The following is an 18,148-nucleotide window of genomic DNA, read 5'->3' on the forward strand; positions in this document are numbered from 1 at the left end:
ACACGCCCACGCCGCCGGAGGAGCCGCCGAACACAAACAACCTGCCGCCGAGCCGCCGACCGCCCCCACCTTCCCGCCGACATGCGGAGCCCAGCGACAACCCACCCCACGAGCCCATGGCCTCCCATATTACCCACCGCCACCAGAACGTTGACGCCGAGCCACCGCCCACCCTCCAAAATGGCGGCTCACTACGGTAAGCTGCCTGCCCTCACGCTGCCCTCGCGTCTTTCTCCCTCTGCCTCCGGGGTCTCTCCCAGACTATGTGCCGCTGCCAATGTGGCACATCTGCCACCCCTGTCCCTTTCTACCCTCTCGGCGGGCCTGCTGCGCCCGCAGCGTACACACCCACTTTCACTAATCCCTGCCAGCGCCCCCCGACAACGGCCAGCGGATTGCCCTCCCCGGGGCCTGGCGAGCCTTTTAGCAAGTCCAGCCGCCTGTTAAAACGCTCCCCAGGCCCCGGGGAAGCCGCGGATCGCCCTCCCCGGGGCCTGGGGAGTGTTTTTGCAAGTTGCGGGGGGGGGGAGGAGAAAGCTCCCTGGCCCACGAGGAAGTCGTCCTCTCTGGGGCCCGAGGAGCACTTTTGCACCGATGGAAACTCCAGACCCAGCCTGGAGCTGCCTTTTCCCCAACCCTCCACATGCCCATTTTTACAAATGGGCTTTGTTTCTAGTAGATTATATAAAAGAAGGGTGCTGAAAGATTGTGATAGAGTTGCCATTCAGTAGGCTTTTCTGAGTGTGCTCTGTTTGCCAATTGTATTTTTGCAGCTGTCATGATAGCTTGCTTAAGTTTACTGCATGGGTTGAAATTATGCAAAAATGCTGTGGTCCTTTTGCAGTTCAGTTATTCCTGATACATATTTTTGTTTTGAATAAGCTTTGTTGTGTTAGCTGAGTTACCCTGCCATATTTATATGCTACATGGAGAGCCAGCTTGTTGTAGTGGTTAAGAGTGGGTACTTCTAATCTGGCATGCCGGGTTCGATTCTGCACTACCCCACATGCAGCCAGCTGAGTGATCTTGGGCTCACCATGGCACTGATAAGGCTGTTCTGACCGAGCAGTGATGTCAGGGCTCTCTCAGCCTCACCTACCACACAGGGTGTCTGTTGTGGGGAGAGGAAAGGGAAGGCAACTGTAAGCTGCTTTGAGCCTCCTCCGGGTAGAGAAAAGTGACATATAAGAACCAACTCTTCTCCTTCTCCTCCAATAAAACCTTATCCCTTGCTAATGATGTGGGATCACATGGAAGTCAGTGAGATATGCAACCCATGTACAAGAATGTTTAATTTAAAATACATCCCTCTGTTTTCGGTGAGACCCACTTGCATGTAAACATGTATGGCACTGCCCCAAAATCTACATGCATTGCTATTGCTCTGGAGCTCACTTTCAAGAATTCATGGGTTCTTTTTTTTAATCAATGGGTCATACAGCAAGTATAGTCAGAAATAAGTTCCACTGACTCCTCTGAAACTTGCTTTCAAATAAGCATGCCTAGGATTTCACCTATAAATGCTTTAACTATGTGTTATATATCTTTTGACGTTCTCCACCTGAGTCCTTCTACCTGAATGACATTAATTTGTAAAAGGGCACTGATTGCATATTGATTGAGCTCAGTTGTGCTTCTTGACAGGTAACTGGGAAATTCCCTACCTGTTCACCACTTAAACTATGAGTGGTGTGCTTTCTCCTTGATGTATGTTAATTTGCTTGCTAATGTGTATCATTTTCAGTCTTTGCAATCTGCTTTGCTGATTTTAGACATTATGTGCTTCAGTTCATGTTGACTACTATAACCCAATAAAAGTTTGCTTGCATTTAGATTTTGGTAATTCCCATTTCCATTCATTTGGAGGCAAAATTTTAACCTTTGCATTTGATGAAGCAGAAATACAGGATTCTAGGGATTCTGATGTATAATTTCTGCTGCTTGGAATGAACAAGGTATTTAGACCTGTCCAAATGACAATGTATGAGGAGTTGTGCTCACTGTGTTTTCAAAAGCATGCTTCTTTGGACGGCAGCAAAGCCACATCCGATGCATCAGTTTCACTGATTCCAGGCTGCTGACTCTGCTAATATATTGCAGCCAAAGCAACAATCTTGTAACATCTGAACAAAAGGCTAATGCATTGATTGTGGCATAAGCTTTTGTGAATCAGGACTCTCTTTGTCAGATGCAGCCTCCAACTGCACAGAAACAACCTGTGTTCCCATCTACGCACTGTAGTCAAAATCCATCATATGGCCCGGATGCATTGTTCAATGAAGTCACCGGCAACGTCAGCCCAATGCATGTAGCATCAATTCTTTGCATGGAAAGCACTTTCCCCTCATCTGGCTATGCTTGCATAGCTTTAATTGGCTGCTCTTTCTATTTGCGATTCCGTGTAGAGATAGTCATTGCATATTCTCAGAGTAGAGGTTAAGCTGATCTGTTCCCATTAATTAATTAATCAATTAATTTGTTAAAAGTAATATAGTTAATCAACACCCCCCACACACTAATTACCATTTATAGCATTGTTTTTGTTCCCTTTTTTAACAAATATGCTGCTTCAAAATAATTATATCACAAGGCCTGCTCCAGCTCTCTCTGGTTTTCTCAGATGATCCTTTTAAAGCTGAGGTAGGTCCCAGCCCATCTGTCCACTTCAAGGATTCATTTCACAGCTGTTGTAGCTTTACTCTGTGCAGGGTCATCTCTGTCCACGCAGAAAACAGGTCTTTGATTCCCTGTAATTGAACCCCTGCCTTGAGTAAGGCATGTTAGCTGTGTGAGCTACATTCAGCTACTGAGATGCAACCAAGCAGACAGAGAGGAAAAGAAGTCAGGAGTAAATGCCTGCAGAATATAGAATGAGTAAATGGAATTCATGTGAAGTAACAGACAGCATCAGATCCCCAAGGAGAAAGAGAAGAGAAAAATAAAACACATACCAAAGTATGTGTTATCTTCCTCTTCCTTCCTGGGAAAACTGTAAGGTTGTCAGCCTCCAGGTGGATCCTGGAATTCCCCCAGAATTACATCTGATCTTCATATTAGAGAAATCAGTCCCCCTCAAGAAAATGGCAACTTTAGAGGGTAGATTATGTCATCCCATAGATTCTAGGTGAAATCCGTCTTTAAATTCTTCCTTATGGCCACCACCGACACATCTCCAAGAATTTCCCAGACTGTAGCTAGAAACTCTAGAAGGGGGTGGGAAATTGCCCTTTTGAAATGTTACCATTGTACAACCATTTGTTAGCATCAGATAAAGGAAAGGTTGTGTCTCTAGTCTCTAGTAGTCATAACTAAAACAGAATCAGTATGACCTGTGCTTTAAATTCAGTAGAATACCCTTGAGAAGCATCATTTAGTGTTCTAAATTTGCTTCATCAAAGATCACTGGTACACTCTTGGAAGCCAGAGGAATATCTAATAAACATCACAATTCCCAAATTAGTTTCTGCAGATTGCATGGTGCTTTTAATAATTTTCAAAAAGTTATTTTTGCACTGCATTGTGCAAAAGATACCATCTACTGCAGACTTCTTTGAACTGTCCTAAATAGATGAACTTTTAAAAAGACAGAATGAATACGGGGCAGCTGGGAGAATGGTTGGATGTCTTGTGGGTGGTAAAAGAGTGTTAAGCAGATTGTAAGTAGGATGAGATACGAACCAAGGTAGTGTTTTTTTTGGAAGAGACATTTTAAAGCCATTAAATCAGTCCCATCACAGCAGTTATTCTACAAGATAATTTTTGTGTGTGGTATTTTTAATTAGGAAGCACATATATAGCAGGCTTCTTGTACTGAATAAGGCAGAACATAACAGAATGGAATAGTCCTGTTATGCAGTATATATTCTGAGAGGCTACTTTATGGCAAATTTGCACCCACAACGCCAGATGCATCCCACCAGCTATGTATTGTGTCTTCCCATGACAGCCTCTTCAATTTTGCTCTATCAGGGAAGAAGTAACTACAAGATGCTGGCTTCTCTTTTCCACCACCATTCTGAATAGTGGTGAAATTTTGTTTAGTAATTGGGGAGGAAGAAAACATGTGAAGTGACATCAGTCCTTTCTAAAGGTAAAGGTATCCCCTGTGCAAGCAGGGGACCCTTGGGGTGACGCCCTCTAGTGTTTTCATGGCAGACTGAATACGTGGAGGTTTGCCAGTGCCTTCCCCAGTCATTATTGTTTACCCCCCAGCAAGCTGGGTACTCATTTTACTGACCTCGGAAGGATGGAAGGCTGAGTCAACCTTGAGCCAGCTGCTGGGATCGAACTCCCAACCTCATGGGCAGACAGCTTCAGACAGCATGTCGCTGCCTTACCACTCTGTGCCACAAGAGGCTCTTAGGAGTTTATATAGGAGTTTATACCATTTATCAGCATTTCTGCTGCCTTACCACTCTGCACCACAAGAGGCTCATCAGTCCTTTCTAGATATCAGCAAAAACTATGTCATTGTTTCCAGTGATTCCTAGAAGAAAAGCAGAGTCACTTCAGTGTTTCCTCAGCATGGTGTGGTGGTTAGAAGAAGCAGACTCTGATCTGGAGAACTGGGTTTGATTCCCCATTCCTCTTCCACATGAAGCCTGATGCGTGAACTTGGGGCAGTCACAGTTCTCTTAGCACTCTCTCAACACCCCCTCCCCTTTCGGTTTACTGGATTGTTGCCCTAGTCTCCTCCATCTCCTATTAGTTTCCAGGCTAGGCTTACCAAGCCTAAAATGGATGGTAGGGCAGCATTTTTCTTACTCTGTGTACCAATATTTCCTTGCATTTCATAACATTTTTGGTTGTTTTGGCCAGCTTTTTTGGTTTGCTTTAAATATTTAGGTCTCTTGGACTTTAATTTATAACTGTCAAAGATTTTCCCACTATGGATTGGCATCTACTCCAGCTAATATACAGAACATCATGATTATGATTAGATTATTAAATCTGAATTGAGCTGTCCATCATACAGCAATCTAATGTTTGAGTTGATAGGGCATGAATATTGCTTCTAAAAATGCAAGGAGTTGGAATAGGAAGCTCCCACACTGAGCCTTTTTGCTTTTAAAGAAATTACACATATTGCTGTATCTCACTGAGATTCCTCTAGTCTAGCGTATTTTGTAAGGATCCCATAATCAGCAGCCAATAGTCCACCAGAAATTGGCCTGTGGGCCACTGGTGGTCCATAACCTACTTTCTGGATGCAGCTCTATTCTGTAATTTACATGTTTGAAGTTTAACTCAATTTTAATTTCAGCTGAATGGACTGAGCTAAAAGCATTTAAAGGAATATGTTATTTTTTTCTGTTGTCTTTCCTGTTTTGATTGTTTGTTCAAAATGCAAGTGACAATTTTCCAGACTTTCCCCCTTATTACATGCTAATCTGCTTGTGGACCCTGGCCCCAGGGAAGCACGCCTGGCCTCGGCCCAGGCCAGGGCTTTTTTGGTCCTGGCCCCGACCTGGTGGAATAAGATCCCAGAAGAGCTGAAGGCCCTGATGGAGCTCTCTAAGTTCTGCAGGGCCTGTGAAATGGAGGTCTTCCACCAGGTCTTTGGTTGACGCTGAGGTAAGGAACAACTGGGGCCCCTCCTCCAACCAATGTTGTGCCATTAGACGAACCCCTACCCTGTTGTGATTGGCTGAAGCTCGGGGAGGATTGGGGACTATGCCACTGGCTTGTATTTAAAACTTTTAAGGGGTTGGTTTTATTGGGGGTTTTGCTGTGTGTATGTAAGCCGCCACAAGTCCTCAGAAAGTGGCGGGATAGAAATCTAAAGAATAAATAAATAACCCTATTATTATTTATTGAGGCTTTGTCCTCAACTAATCTTTCTTATTCTCTTTAATAAAAATGATGCTGTTGAGATTTGTGCATTACAAATACAAAAAATAATCATGTCTGAATAGAACTTAAAACTCTCAATAGTTTGACATTTGTAGTGGCTTTGCTTTTTAGGAGGAAGTCCAGGATAATCTACTGATAAGGCCCACATACAGTGCAGTTAAGACTTAGAAGGGTGCAACCCTCCTTAAGATAGCTCTGTTAATGTAGCATTACTGCTAGTGCTAGAGTGCTCCTGTTAACTAAGATAACATTCCCTCTAATTACAGAACAGTGATGGAAACATAAATTGTAAGAAGAGTTGCACCTTTCTGAGTCCACTGAAATCAATAGGCTTAGAAAAGCGTAGCTCTATTTAGGATTTGTTTGTCTTTGTGATGGACAGCACTTTAAAAGCCAGGTTCCAAGTGCTGAAGTGACAGAGAACCAGTGAGAGAAGGGTTTAAATCTTCACTGAAGCAGAGAGTTGATTGACAGGCTGCTCCAAGTGTTCTATTGATATTAGAGCTGCATTGCTGAGAGAAGGATATAATTGGGATTCTGACAGAATCTGCATCATGAGAAGATCTATCTGTGCCTTAGCTTAGAAATATTTATTCTGAAGATAATTTAGTTAGAGAAAACACAGTCTTGGCTAATAACATAATATTGGTAAAATATATAGCAGAGGGATTGGGTAGTGTTGTGAGGCTCCCACATAATCTTTAAGAGAGGGAAGAAATTTAGGGAGCAAACAAGGACCCCCTGCTCAGTTTAAAAGGAGAAATTAGTTGAGGATTTCCTTGGACTGGTGTGAAAAGAAACTTGCTTCAGGAACCTCAGAAGTTAGAGGGAAAGTGGTATTTCTAAGGAAAGGGAGTTTAGGGTACTAGTGGAGGGTACCAACCGTCAAAGAAAACCCACGAGAGTTCAAAGGAACTCAGAGACAAAAGACAGAAGTATGTTGTAAACACAGGAACAAAAACATCTCAATGTAAAGAAAACTCAGAAACTAAGAAAAACTTCTAAACCTCTCTAAACCTGTAACTAAGAACTACAAACAGTACAACACCTGATATATATATTTACTATAAAGCTCTATCCATTCCATCTATCCTTTGCTAATGTTAAACAAAGTTTTGTTCTGTTGGACTTTAATAATCTCAGATCCATTTTGAATAGGTTTTAAGTACAGAGGTCTCCAATGCCATCCCTTGTTGTTCCAGGGTTGAGCTAAAAGCTGAATCAGTGAGACAGCTTTAATAGTTAAACAAACCAACCAGGAAGCTCAATCAATGAGGGACCAATGCTTCTTATTTTCTTTTCTTTTCTTTTTTTGAGAAAAATTTACCTCAGTGTTATAATGGAGTGAGGAGTAACAAATTCCTCTAACTTTTGCTCAATTCGTAGAAACTGGATAAGACTTTGGCTTCCAGAATTTTTTTTTTTTATCAGAAAGCCTAGCTTTCCAGAAGTATATATTTGGCTGTCTTTTGGAATGCTGTTTTAGATAACCTTGTGGAAGGAGGATCGCTATAGCCAATGTTGTTGTTATGGTTATGTTGAATTGACCTAATCTCAAGACTAAAGGAAGATTGCTTATGTAAACTTTTGGAAACTGGGCGGGAAGGGGTGACATGGTAACTTTTTGAGGGCTGCCTCTATGGTTGAAGGGTGGTCTTGTGGGATGTTCAAGGGGGGTGGAGACCCCCAGGTTATTGGCTTGACCTGTCAGGGCATCACCTCTCCCTGCCTCCATTGAGAAGTGATTTAATCTCATATAATTGTATTGTTCTCTGCACAGGTACTTTTGGGGATCGATATTTCTATTCTTCTGCATTTGAATAAAAATTATAAAAGGTTTTCCAGCTTAGTGATCATTCTAGTTGAGTATTGCACACTGGGCAAGATACCCTAAAAGGCCCAGACTAGGCCCTTTGGCCATCAGTTGGAAAGTGTTAAGGGGAAGGGGCATCATAATCTCCTAAAACAATCATTCTAATGATGGCATGTGGTTCATAAATGAAGGCCACACAATATAATTCTATTGTCTCTGATTACAGCTCTCAGATTGTGATGAGATAGCCTCTTATCTTATGATGTGCTGGAAAAGTATTGCCCCAGTTTTGGTATGGTGATAGGTGATTTTGTCTTGAATGTCCTGTTGTTGTTGTGTCCTGGAAAACAGATAGATACAGACTGCCTTCAGTCTGTTGACCCATGGTCTTGCAGACCAGCTTCCCAATTACAGTATTGGTGGGTGCTATTGTTCTTGGAACTTGTCCAGGGCCCTTTAATCTATTAAATGTGTTACTTTGGCCATTCTACATAATTCACTCATTTTGTCCAACCAATTAGTCACTTTAGATGGCTCTTGTTGTTTCCAATTCTGGGCAATTAATAATTTGACCACAGTCATAGCATGAAAAAAAATATATCTTGCACTAACCAGTAGGTTTTTCACGAAAGAAACTTAATAACCTATATTCAGAATACAAAGGGAACTTAATTTTTAGCATTTTTTCCATAGTATGTTTATTAAGAATTTTTAAACTATATCACAGTGCCACCATATATGAAAGAAAGAACCAAGAGTCTCATGACATCACCAACATTTTCCATCATGTTTGTTTGACATTCTACTAATCCCTTTAGGAGTTACATAAAGGTAAAGGTATCCCCTGTGCAAGCACCGGGTCATGTCTGACCCTTGGGGTGACGCCCTCTAGCGTTTTCATGGCAGACTCAATACGGGGTGGTTTGCCAGTGCCTTCCCCAGTCATGACCGTTTACCCCCCCCCAGCAAGCTGGGTACTCATTTTACCGACCTTGGAAGGATGGAAGGCTGAGTCAACCTTGAGCCAGCTGCTGGGATCGAACTCCCAACCTCATTGGCAGACAGCTTCAGACAGCATGTCGCTGCCTTACCACTCTGCACCACAAGAGGCTCTTAGGAGTTACATACCATTTATCAAACATCTTATACCAGTTTCCCTCAGTGAGACCCATTCTACATGGTGGCAGCCATGCTGAGCTGCCGCCAGTTCTTTGTGATGGGGCAGTTGCCCCACCACTGCTTGTGTCCCCATGTGAGACCATTTCTATCAGTGCATCCTGTTCGCCCTGGAATTTTGCCTCCAGACAAGTCAGCCAGGATAGGTAAGTTATGCTTTGCAGTTTGTGTGTGTGTTTTCCTGGTTAGGAAGCAATACCATGTTCCTAAACAAGAAATAAAATGCCCTAGGCAGCTTGGCAGCACTGCACAACACCATGGAGCCACCTACAGCAGACTTCTACAGGAGACTGTGTCCTTCCTGGGACACTGTAGGCAGCCCAGGGTGTGGGGAATAGCCTGGCATGGAAGGCCTGACTCTTTGCTGCCAGACAGGCCTGGGCCAACATAGGCCTCATAGGTTCCTGTGTCAGGAGAGGGAATGCTGGAAGACTTTGTGTTCCCTTGCTGTAGGACAAGTGAGGACCTAATTCAGGCCAGGGCTGTGCAGGCACCAATGTCATCTGGAAGTGGGAATTAGCCCCACTGCCAGATGGCACCTGCATGGCCTTTCCCCCTCATGTGGAAAAGGTCTGATTAACATTTTTTAAGCTTAACATTTTTACCCCAGAGTTGTTCCCACTCTTGCAAAGATACATCGTGATTAAAATGTTGTATCCACTTAATCATGCACTTTTTACTCTGTTCACTCTCAGTCTCATATTTTAATAACAGCTTTGACCTTGCAAATGAGGGTTCCTTTGTGTAATTTTTTTTTTAATTCAGTCATAGCTCTGAATGTTCTTCCAGTATCTTTCAGTTCTGATTGCAGCTTCAGTTATTGCAAATAACTAAACCAATCAATCAATTTACCTTCTCATTTTAGTTGTTCCCAACTTTTCGTAATTCTAGTGGTTGGCCACAGCCAACCGTGAAGACCTTCATCCATACCATGTTTTTCAAAAGTCAAGTATCTCATATTAGGATCCATAATCCAATTTTTAATCCGCGTTAGGACAGATGCATCGAAGTATAGTTTTATATCTTCAAGTATTTAAAAGGGTGCCATATAGAGGATGGAGCAGAATTGTTCTCTCTTGCCCCGGAGGGATGGACCAGAACCAATGAGATGAAATTAATTCCAAAGAAATTCCATCTAAACATCTGGAAGAAGTTTCTGACAGTTAGAGCGGTTTCTCAGTGGAACAGGCTTCCTCGGGAGGTGGTGGGTTCTCCATCTATGGAAATTTTTAAATAGGGGCTAGATAGCCATCTGACGGAGAGGCTGATTCTGTGAAGGCCTGGGCCAACATAGGCCTCAAAGGTTCCTGAGTCAGGGAAGGGAATGCTGGAAGACTTTGTGTTCCTTTGCTGTAGGGCAAGTGAGGACCTAATTCAGGCCAGAGTGTGCAGGCACCAATGTCATCTGGAAGTGGGAATTAGCCCCACTGGGTGGCAGGTTACAGTAGATGAGCGATTGGGATGTGAGTGTCCCGCATAGTGGAGGGGGTTTGACTAGATGACCCATGAGGTCCCTCCCAACTCTATCATTCTATGATTCTATATCTGGTACTTCAGCTTTGTATCAATTTTTCAATCCATCTGCAACATTCCTTGTTTAGCAGCAGGAATAATTTGGAGGTGAATGTGGGGAGATGGGGGGAGAATGGGGGCTATGCTGACTAGCAGCTTGATTTTGCCTCAGCTAAATGCTTGACAGAAACACACTGCTTTGCAGGCTCTGTGGAATTTAGATACTTCCATCAGGGCCTGGGTTTCAACTGGCAGCTCATTCCACCATGTTGGGATGATGCCCAAAAAAGCCCTGGTCTTGTTTGAGGCCAGATGTACCTATTTTGGCCAGGGGGCCACTAATATGGTAGTATTTTATGACCTTAGCATCCTTCTGGGGGAATATTGAGAGCAATGGTCCCTTAGATACAGGAAAATCATAGAACACTGTGAAGTGATGATGTTGCTTCTGGTTACACAGCAAAAAGTGATTCTGTGGTGTCACACAACACCATTTCATCAAGTATTCCTGCACAATCATCCCATTGTTAGTCCTTCTGCAGTCTCAAATAATCCATCTCTGTCCCAGTGATACTCAATAGCTCTTTGTCCTTTTTTCATTCAGTATGAATTTGGATTTAGAGTGAAACGGATCTTATAAACATGTAATCAAGTTATAATCCCTGCCAGGAAAGTAAACTACAGCTCTGGGACGATATACACTCAGATAGGGCACAGCTATAGAAATATCTAATTACTCCGCAGCATGTCAAATACTTTCAACCAGCAGGTTATTTTAGATTCCTTGAGATCTGCAAATATCAGATAATCTTTACCCTGGCATGCTTTAATGCCCTACTTTCAGTCCTCCTGGGATGCAGTTACCACTGTGTTCATCTCCCTCAACACCTCCGTCCATGCCATTCAAGGAAAGTATCATCTATAGAACATGTTCTGCTGCACAGCTCATTCTATAATGACATATGATCTCAGTATATCACTCCCATTCTGTCAACATTACCAGGAAGATCTGACCAACTTTATGTTTCTCTCCTTCTTGCACACTCTTATCAGAAGATAACTAATAAAGTTACCAAATTTTGCCTTCAGGTGTGTGGGATATGCAAGCAACTCACTGAGTCCCAATAATGTTTTACTATTACTGTTTTGACTCTCCAGAGCTGATTTTGTATCATTTTTTAAAAATTGAACAAACATGTGACAAGTTTAATTTTCGATCTGATATTTTGTAGCCCATCACTCTCACACATGCTTTCAGCTTCCAAAAAGGTGAAGGGTATTTAACATCATAGAGCCTCTTATGGCGCAGAGTGGTAAGGCAGCCGTCTGAAAGCTTTGCCCATAAGGCTGGGAGTTCAATCCCAGCAGCCGGCTCAAGGTTGACTCAGCCTTCCATCCTTCCGAGGTCGGTAAAATGAGTACCCAGCTTGCTGGGGGATAAACGGTCATGACTGGGGAAGGCACTGGCAAACCACCCCGTATTGAGTCTGCCATGAAAACGCTAGAGGGCGTCACCCCAAGGTCAGACATGACTCGGTGCTTGCACAGGGGATACCTTTACCTTTACCTTTATTTAACATCATGATTCATGAGATCATAAAATACCCAAGTGGATAAAACTCAAGGGGAAAAGTAAGATCATGATGTCTTTGAAATCTGTTCATGAGAATGTTCTTGTAGATTTCAAAATGTTAGGGCTCTTATGTTTTCATATAATAATTTTTAAAATATTAACCTTGTAAATATAATTGAAAGTTTTTAATTCATTCCTTCATCAAAGAAAGTAGAGTTGTAAGATGAATCCTGTGAAAAGGGGGAAATTAAGGCCCATTCCGCACCAGGATCAATGTGGCAAATTGGTTACGGAAAGAAAAAACGCAATTTTAAATAGTGGAATTCGGAGTAACTCATACCTGCCTTTGTAGTGGAATCCAGTTGTGTTTCAATCGTTTCTCACAGGTTTCTGGTCTCGGCAAAAGTCGCTAGAAAGGAAGTGATATTTGCCATGCTTTGTCCTGCCCCTGGCCGTCAATCAAACGAGCAGCCAATGGGCAGTTGTTACCATGCTCCAGAAAAGCCCCTTTGCCTTTAAGAACATGTTTTTTAAAAAAAGAAAAACACACGTTGCAATGAATATGCCTTGATTCCTTGCTTCCTCCTAACGTAGAGACCCATCTAGCTAGCAGCTGGCCTGTGAGCTGCCGATTCATCATTGCCACGCTCCCCCGAGTGAAACCCCCCCCCCCCCGTGCACGGGCGCGATTTTCGGCCGAAAATAAAGGGAACTTGCAAATGGGGCTGTGTTGTGCTTGGTGACTTGAGGTGAGCTTTAAAGCAGCTCTGTGGAGGGACTGCAGCCAGAGAAGCCTCGCTGGGTGAATGAAGGCTCGCCGGTTCATTGCTCTCCGCTCGCTCCGAGAAAAAATGGCGATCGCTTCGCCGGAAGATCAGAGGAGAGAGCCAGGGGGAGGGACTTTGCTGAAACTGCAACAATGGTAACGCACAGAACTTTTTCGCTAGTGTTGCAGATTCATAGAATCATAGAATCATAAAGTTGGAAGGGGCCATACAGGCCATCTAGTCCAAGCCCCTGCTCAACGCAGGATTAGCCCTAAGCATCCTAAAGCAATCCTAAAGATTGGTTGCAAGAGTGTAGCACATTCCATAGGGTGAATCCAATTTTTTTTACTACAACAAAGCGCTTCTAGTGGGACTGTTTCAGGAGTGTGGCAGATTGTGTACGACGTTGTGCATAACTGCATCTTAGTAGCGATTACGATTTGCCACACTCCTGCTACATCAAACTTGTGCGGAATGGACCTAACTGTTGCCAGTCCTAGCCTAATTATACTAATAGCTTTTGCTATTATTCAGCCTAATTGTATCCTAGATAGGAAAAAATATAATGGGGGACATTATTTCAATGTAGACAGTACCTTGCCAAATGGTAATGTAGTAATCATTTTTTTGTTTGTTTATCATTCATTACCTGACTTTAAGATTGAACATTTATCTGGTAAAATTCCTTTCATTAGGGGTTAAAAGTCATAGACAAAGAGCTCCCTATTACTATGCCTAACCTACTATATATTACTGAAATTATCTTTCCTCTCTTGTTTTTGTTAGGACAACAGGCAATGGACATTCCATAAGATGGTGACATCAGCTATATTGCTACAAAACAATATAGGTCCATGTCTTAAACATCTTCCAAAGTTGACCTAGCAATAGTTTCCAGGTGGAATGAGACTTTCTACTGCCACACTTTCAACCTGGGTAGGGTTCTGATCAGGTAGTTGATAGACAATTCCTAAGTTATCTTCCAGTCCTTTCTGATTCCTACTAAACCTTCTGTTTGGTCACTCTGTAAGTAAAGACACAGGAGTGATGAAAATCTATGTAAAGGGTTCAGTCTTATACTCCCATTCTACCAGAATATGGCTTTTTCACAAAATCAGAATCACAGAATCATAGAGTTGGAAGGGACCATACAGGCCATCTAGTCCAACCCCCTGCTCAACGCAGGATCAGCCCAAAGCAATGGCTTGGATCCAGCAGAGTGTTTTTGTGGGTGGACTGATTTCTGTCCATGAAACACAACTTTCTTAAGTCCCATCTCCAGCTATAGACCAAAGTAGGCCCTCCCATAATGCTGTTTTTTGGAGTGTCATTTCAGAGGGCATATTAGGGCAGGGGTAGTCAACCTGTGGTCCTCCAGATGTCCATGGACTACAATTCCCATGAGCTCCTGCCAGCGTTTGCTGGCAGGGGCTCATGGGAATTGTAGTGCATGAACATCTGGAAGATCACAGGTTGACTACCTCTGTATTAGGGTACAGCAGGAGAGAGAAAAAACAAGGCAGACATACTCCAGGGGAATGGGGGAGTACTTCCATCAACAGAAACACTGCTGGATCCAAACCATAAGATTCAAACCAACATGATTGATAACCAATGTGCTCATTTTCAATTGTTAAAAGTTACTACTGGCATAATGGTTGTGTCAAAATGACAGCAGTGATAATGATATCTATGAGTAGATATCTGTATCTCCTGTTGTGTTGACACACCAAAGTGGAGGAGGCAAACAAAAATGGACACTAGGATCTAGACATTTCTCCATTACCTGCTCAATGTCCAACAGACAATGAATTTCTCAATGTTCTTATTATTGGCAGGCATGGGTTCCACAACTGTACAACAATACTATAATGGCACTCTTAGAGAGTTTGGAATCTTGTCCTACGTAAATGTTATTCACTGTACAGATTTCTTCTATGACATTCCAAAATGTTAGAATTCTTGTTTGTTGTTTTTTTCCCACTCTGATGTTATGTAGATAGCAATATTCTCATTAAAATGAAAATAAACTCAGCAGTATGCAATGGGTTGAAATGCCAAGACTAATTAGATTGTATTATCCCTGATCACAATAAATCTGATACATTTATATGCTCCAGTTTTTCAGTTAATCCAGATGGTGTGCTTAAGTGTTACAATCACAACTCCTCTTTAGAGCTGGGTAACAGGCAATATAATAAGTCTCCTAATACTGTCATGGCAGATATAATGGCATTGACATTTCAGCAGAACAAAACTACAATATATACCTTGGACTTTAGCTTGGTGTAGTGGCTAAGAGTGGCAGTTTCTAATCTGAAAAGCCAGGTGTGATTCCCCATTCCTCCACATGCAGTCAGCTGGGTGACCTTGGGCTAGTCACAGTCTTGCTAGAACTGCTGTTACAGAGCAATTCTGTCAGAGCTCTTTTAGCCCTTTCACCTACCTCACAGGGTGCCTGCTGTGGTGAAAGGGAAGGTGATTGTAAGCTGCTTTGAGACTCCTTCAGGTTGTGAAAAGTAGGTTATAAAATCAACTCTTCTTCTACTTAGGTAGACACTATTGTGGATTTAGAAGGATTTCTTTGATAATTTATATTTTTTCTTTATATGTCACTGGGTCTACTGAACATGCATTATTAGTTAAAAATAGGAGTGCTGGATAAGGGGGCGAGTTTTGTTGGTATATTCCATGTCCACACCTTCAATGTTCACACTAAAAGGTATCCCCTGTGCAAGCACCGAGTCATGTCTGACCCTTGGGGTGACGCCCTCTAGCGTTTTCATGGCAGACTCAATACGGGGTGGTTTGCCAGTGCCTTCCCCAGTCATGACCGTTTACCCCCCAGCAGCAAGCTGGGTACTCATTTTACCGACCTCGGAAGGATGGAAGGCTGAGTCAACCTTGAGCCGGCTGCTGGGATCGAACTCCCAACCTCATGGGCAAAGCTTTCAGGCGGCTGCCTTACCACTCTGCGCCACAAGAGGCTCTTAATGTTCACACTAGACATTGGTAATTCAGTTTGGAGAAGCCAAAAAGTATCCGAATCAGTGCAGATTCAGATACTTTTGAAACCTACTCACGCCAAACAACCCATCCATGTATTTAAATGGGCTGAATCAGCAGAGGCCAAATTATGATTTGGCTATGATTTGGCCATGATTTGGCCTATTTAAATGCCTTCCCTCACTTTCTCTGGCAGTGCCTCAGAAGTTGAGGGGAGGGAGGGAGGGAGGGAGGGAGGGAGGGAGGAGAGAGAGAGAGAGAGAGAGAGAGAGAGAGAGAGAGAGAGAGAGAGAGAGAGAGAGAGAGAGAGAGAGAGAGAGAGAGAGAGAGAGTTGATATTGACAGACGCACCACTCCCTTTAAATGGGTCCCCAAGCTTAACAGGTGGCTTTGCCTGAGAGATTGGGGAAGCATTTTGAGGGAGTGGCACACAAAATAGCTGATGACAGATGTGCCACTGCCTTTAAATCTCTCTCTAAGCCTCTTGGGAGAGATTTAAAGGGCTCGCTGCATCTGACATAAGCTCTTTGGCAAGCACTCTCTTCCTCCCCCTTCTCAGGAAGCGGAAACAATCTCTGCTGTCTGGGAAGAGGGGAACAATGTGCACAACCCCCAAAAAACTTTTCAGCTTTGGCAGAATCCAAAAAGTAAAGGGTTATTTGTGCGTTTTTGAGCCAAAAGTAGTTTTGGGCAAAATCTTAAATAATATGATTGTGTTTGTGTGTACACACCTAGTCTATACCTCTGTGCCTCTTTGACCCAACCCACAAGTATAGTGATAATAGTTTCCATTGAATAGCAGATGTTGTGAAGTATCCTTAAGTGTAAAACAATTGATGAATAAAGCTGCACTTTAAAGACCATCTCTCAAACGACTAATTATATGGTGACTTGATCCCTTGTGGATTGGAAGAGATCCACACTCTTTGACGAACAAATCTTAACAGCCATAATAGCTACTGTTCATTACTGAGACTGGATACTAAAAGGAAATAATGCATTGGTGCTAACCATGTCTTTTGATTGCCTCTACAGGAGATGCTAAGCTGCGTTTCAGTAACAGCCACACTTCAGTCACCTTGGGCAGCCTCCTGGATGACCAACACTGGCATTCGGTTCTCATTGAACGATTTAATAAACAAGTGAACTTTACGGTGGACAAGCATACACAGCATTTCCGGACTAAAGGAGATTCGGATGACTTGGACATTGATTATGAGGTGAGTCAAGCCTTGTGTGTAATGGATGCCATCACAGGATTTCTGGAGTAATATTTTAGTGGGCTAGTCATCATGGCCCAGGTTAGCTTTATCATCTATAGCAGTGATGTCATCCTAGCAAGTATCCATCTTGCAGGATTAATTATTTGTGTATTTCTGTAGTTCTTTTTTTTTTAAAGCCATCTCAAGTCTAGAAGACCCAGTATGGATTAGCGCAAACAGAACTACTTGACAAGCAGAAAGGATAGCACATGCATAATGTACTAAAATGTTCCGGGAATTGATGAATGTAAGTGACCCACCATAACATCAACAGCAAGGCTACTTTTAAGTGTGGGTGCCTCATCTATTCTGTCTATAACAATGAGCCTTAGAATCCCAGAAGAATTATAACTGGAAGCCCCCACTCTGTTTCTTCATAAGGATAGATGCTCTGAAATCCTGGTGATGATGGATGGAAGATCTTGCCTTCCAGTAATGTAAAATCCAGTATATTAACTTTTGAGATTCACCCTTGCAGTGATTTTTCTTTCCAGTAGCCATCGCCCTTGGGGGTCACAAACAGAAAAGGAACAGTTCAGATTAAGTTATCTAGAGAGGTCCAGTGACCAAGTGACTCCATTGTCAGTTGGTTGTTGGACTGCTTACTGTTCCATTCCTTTTGACTCCTTGCTGATAGCTTCCCAGATAGGTTTGTTATCGGAATCCCTGCTGAATCTCCCGATTCTCATGATTCACTATAAATTATTCAAAGTATGAATATGCACATATGCTTGAAGGCAGACTCTTAAAAACATCTCTCCATGGCAGCAGTGTTCACATACCGAACCTGTTGTGCACATCCACTGTCCAAGAAGTAACGCATTTATTTCATTTTAATTCCCAGTTCATTGCTCAAGCTCTTTCATACACATTTCTTGCCATATGGCGATTGCTCTGATGGGAAAGACTTTAAAAGTAACTATGTATTTATGTGATTTACTGTTTCTCATACTAGGTTCAATAAATATAAACAGCACTCCTATTTTTACCGTGTTCTATTAATGGAACCATTTGTTAATTCAGAAAATGCAAGCTGTTCCTTTGTTTTATGTATGGTGGCCACATATCTCCCAAACCTCCTGCCTGGCTATCTGTTCCATACAGGTAGAATGAGGATCTTACTTGCTCTCCTGTAATTGAGCCATCCTGGCATCAAGTACTTATCGAAGGGCACAAATCTAGCTAG

General features: G+C 42.7%; 1 protein-coding gene across 1 annotated transcript in view; it reads left to right on the forward strand.

Annotated features, from left to right (window-relative positions):
- Nucleotides 1-18,148, forward strand: part of CNTNAP5 (contactin associated protein family member 5) — a 463,918-nt gene that overhangs the window by 210,325 nt on the left and 235,445 nt on the right. The window contains exon 6 of the mRNA XM_077320572.1: nucleotides 16,736-16,920. Coding sequence (XP_077176687.1) covers nucleotides 16,736-16,920 — 185 coding nt within the window. The remainder of the gene's footprint in view (nucleotides 1-16,735; nucleotides 16,921-18,148) is intronic.

The sequence above is a fragment of the Paroedura picta genome, chromosome 2 (genome assembly GCF_049243985.1).
Source record: "Paroedura picta isolate Pp20150507F chromosome 2, Ppicta_v3.0, whole genome shotgun sequence".
Taxonomy (NCBI): domain Eukaryota; kingdom Metazoa; phylum Chordata; class Lepidosauria; order Squamata; family Gekkonidae; genus Paroedura; species Paroedura picta.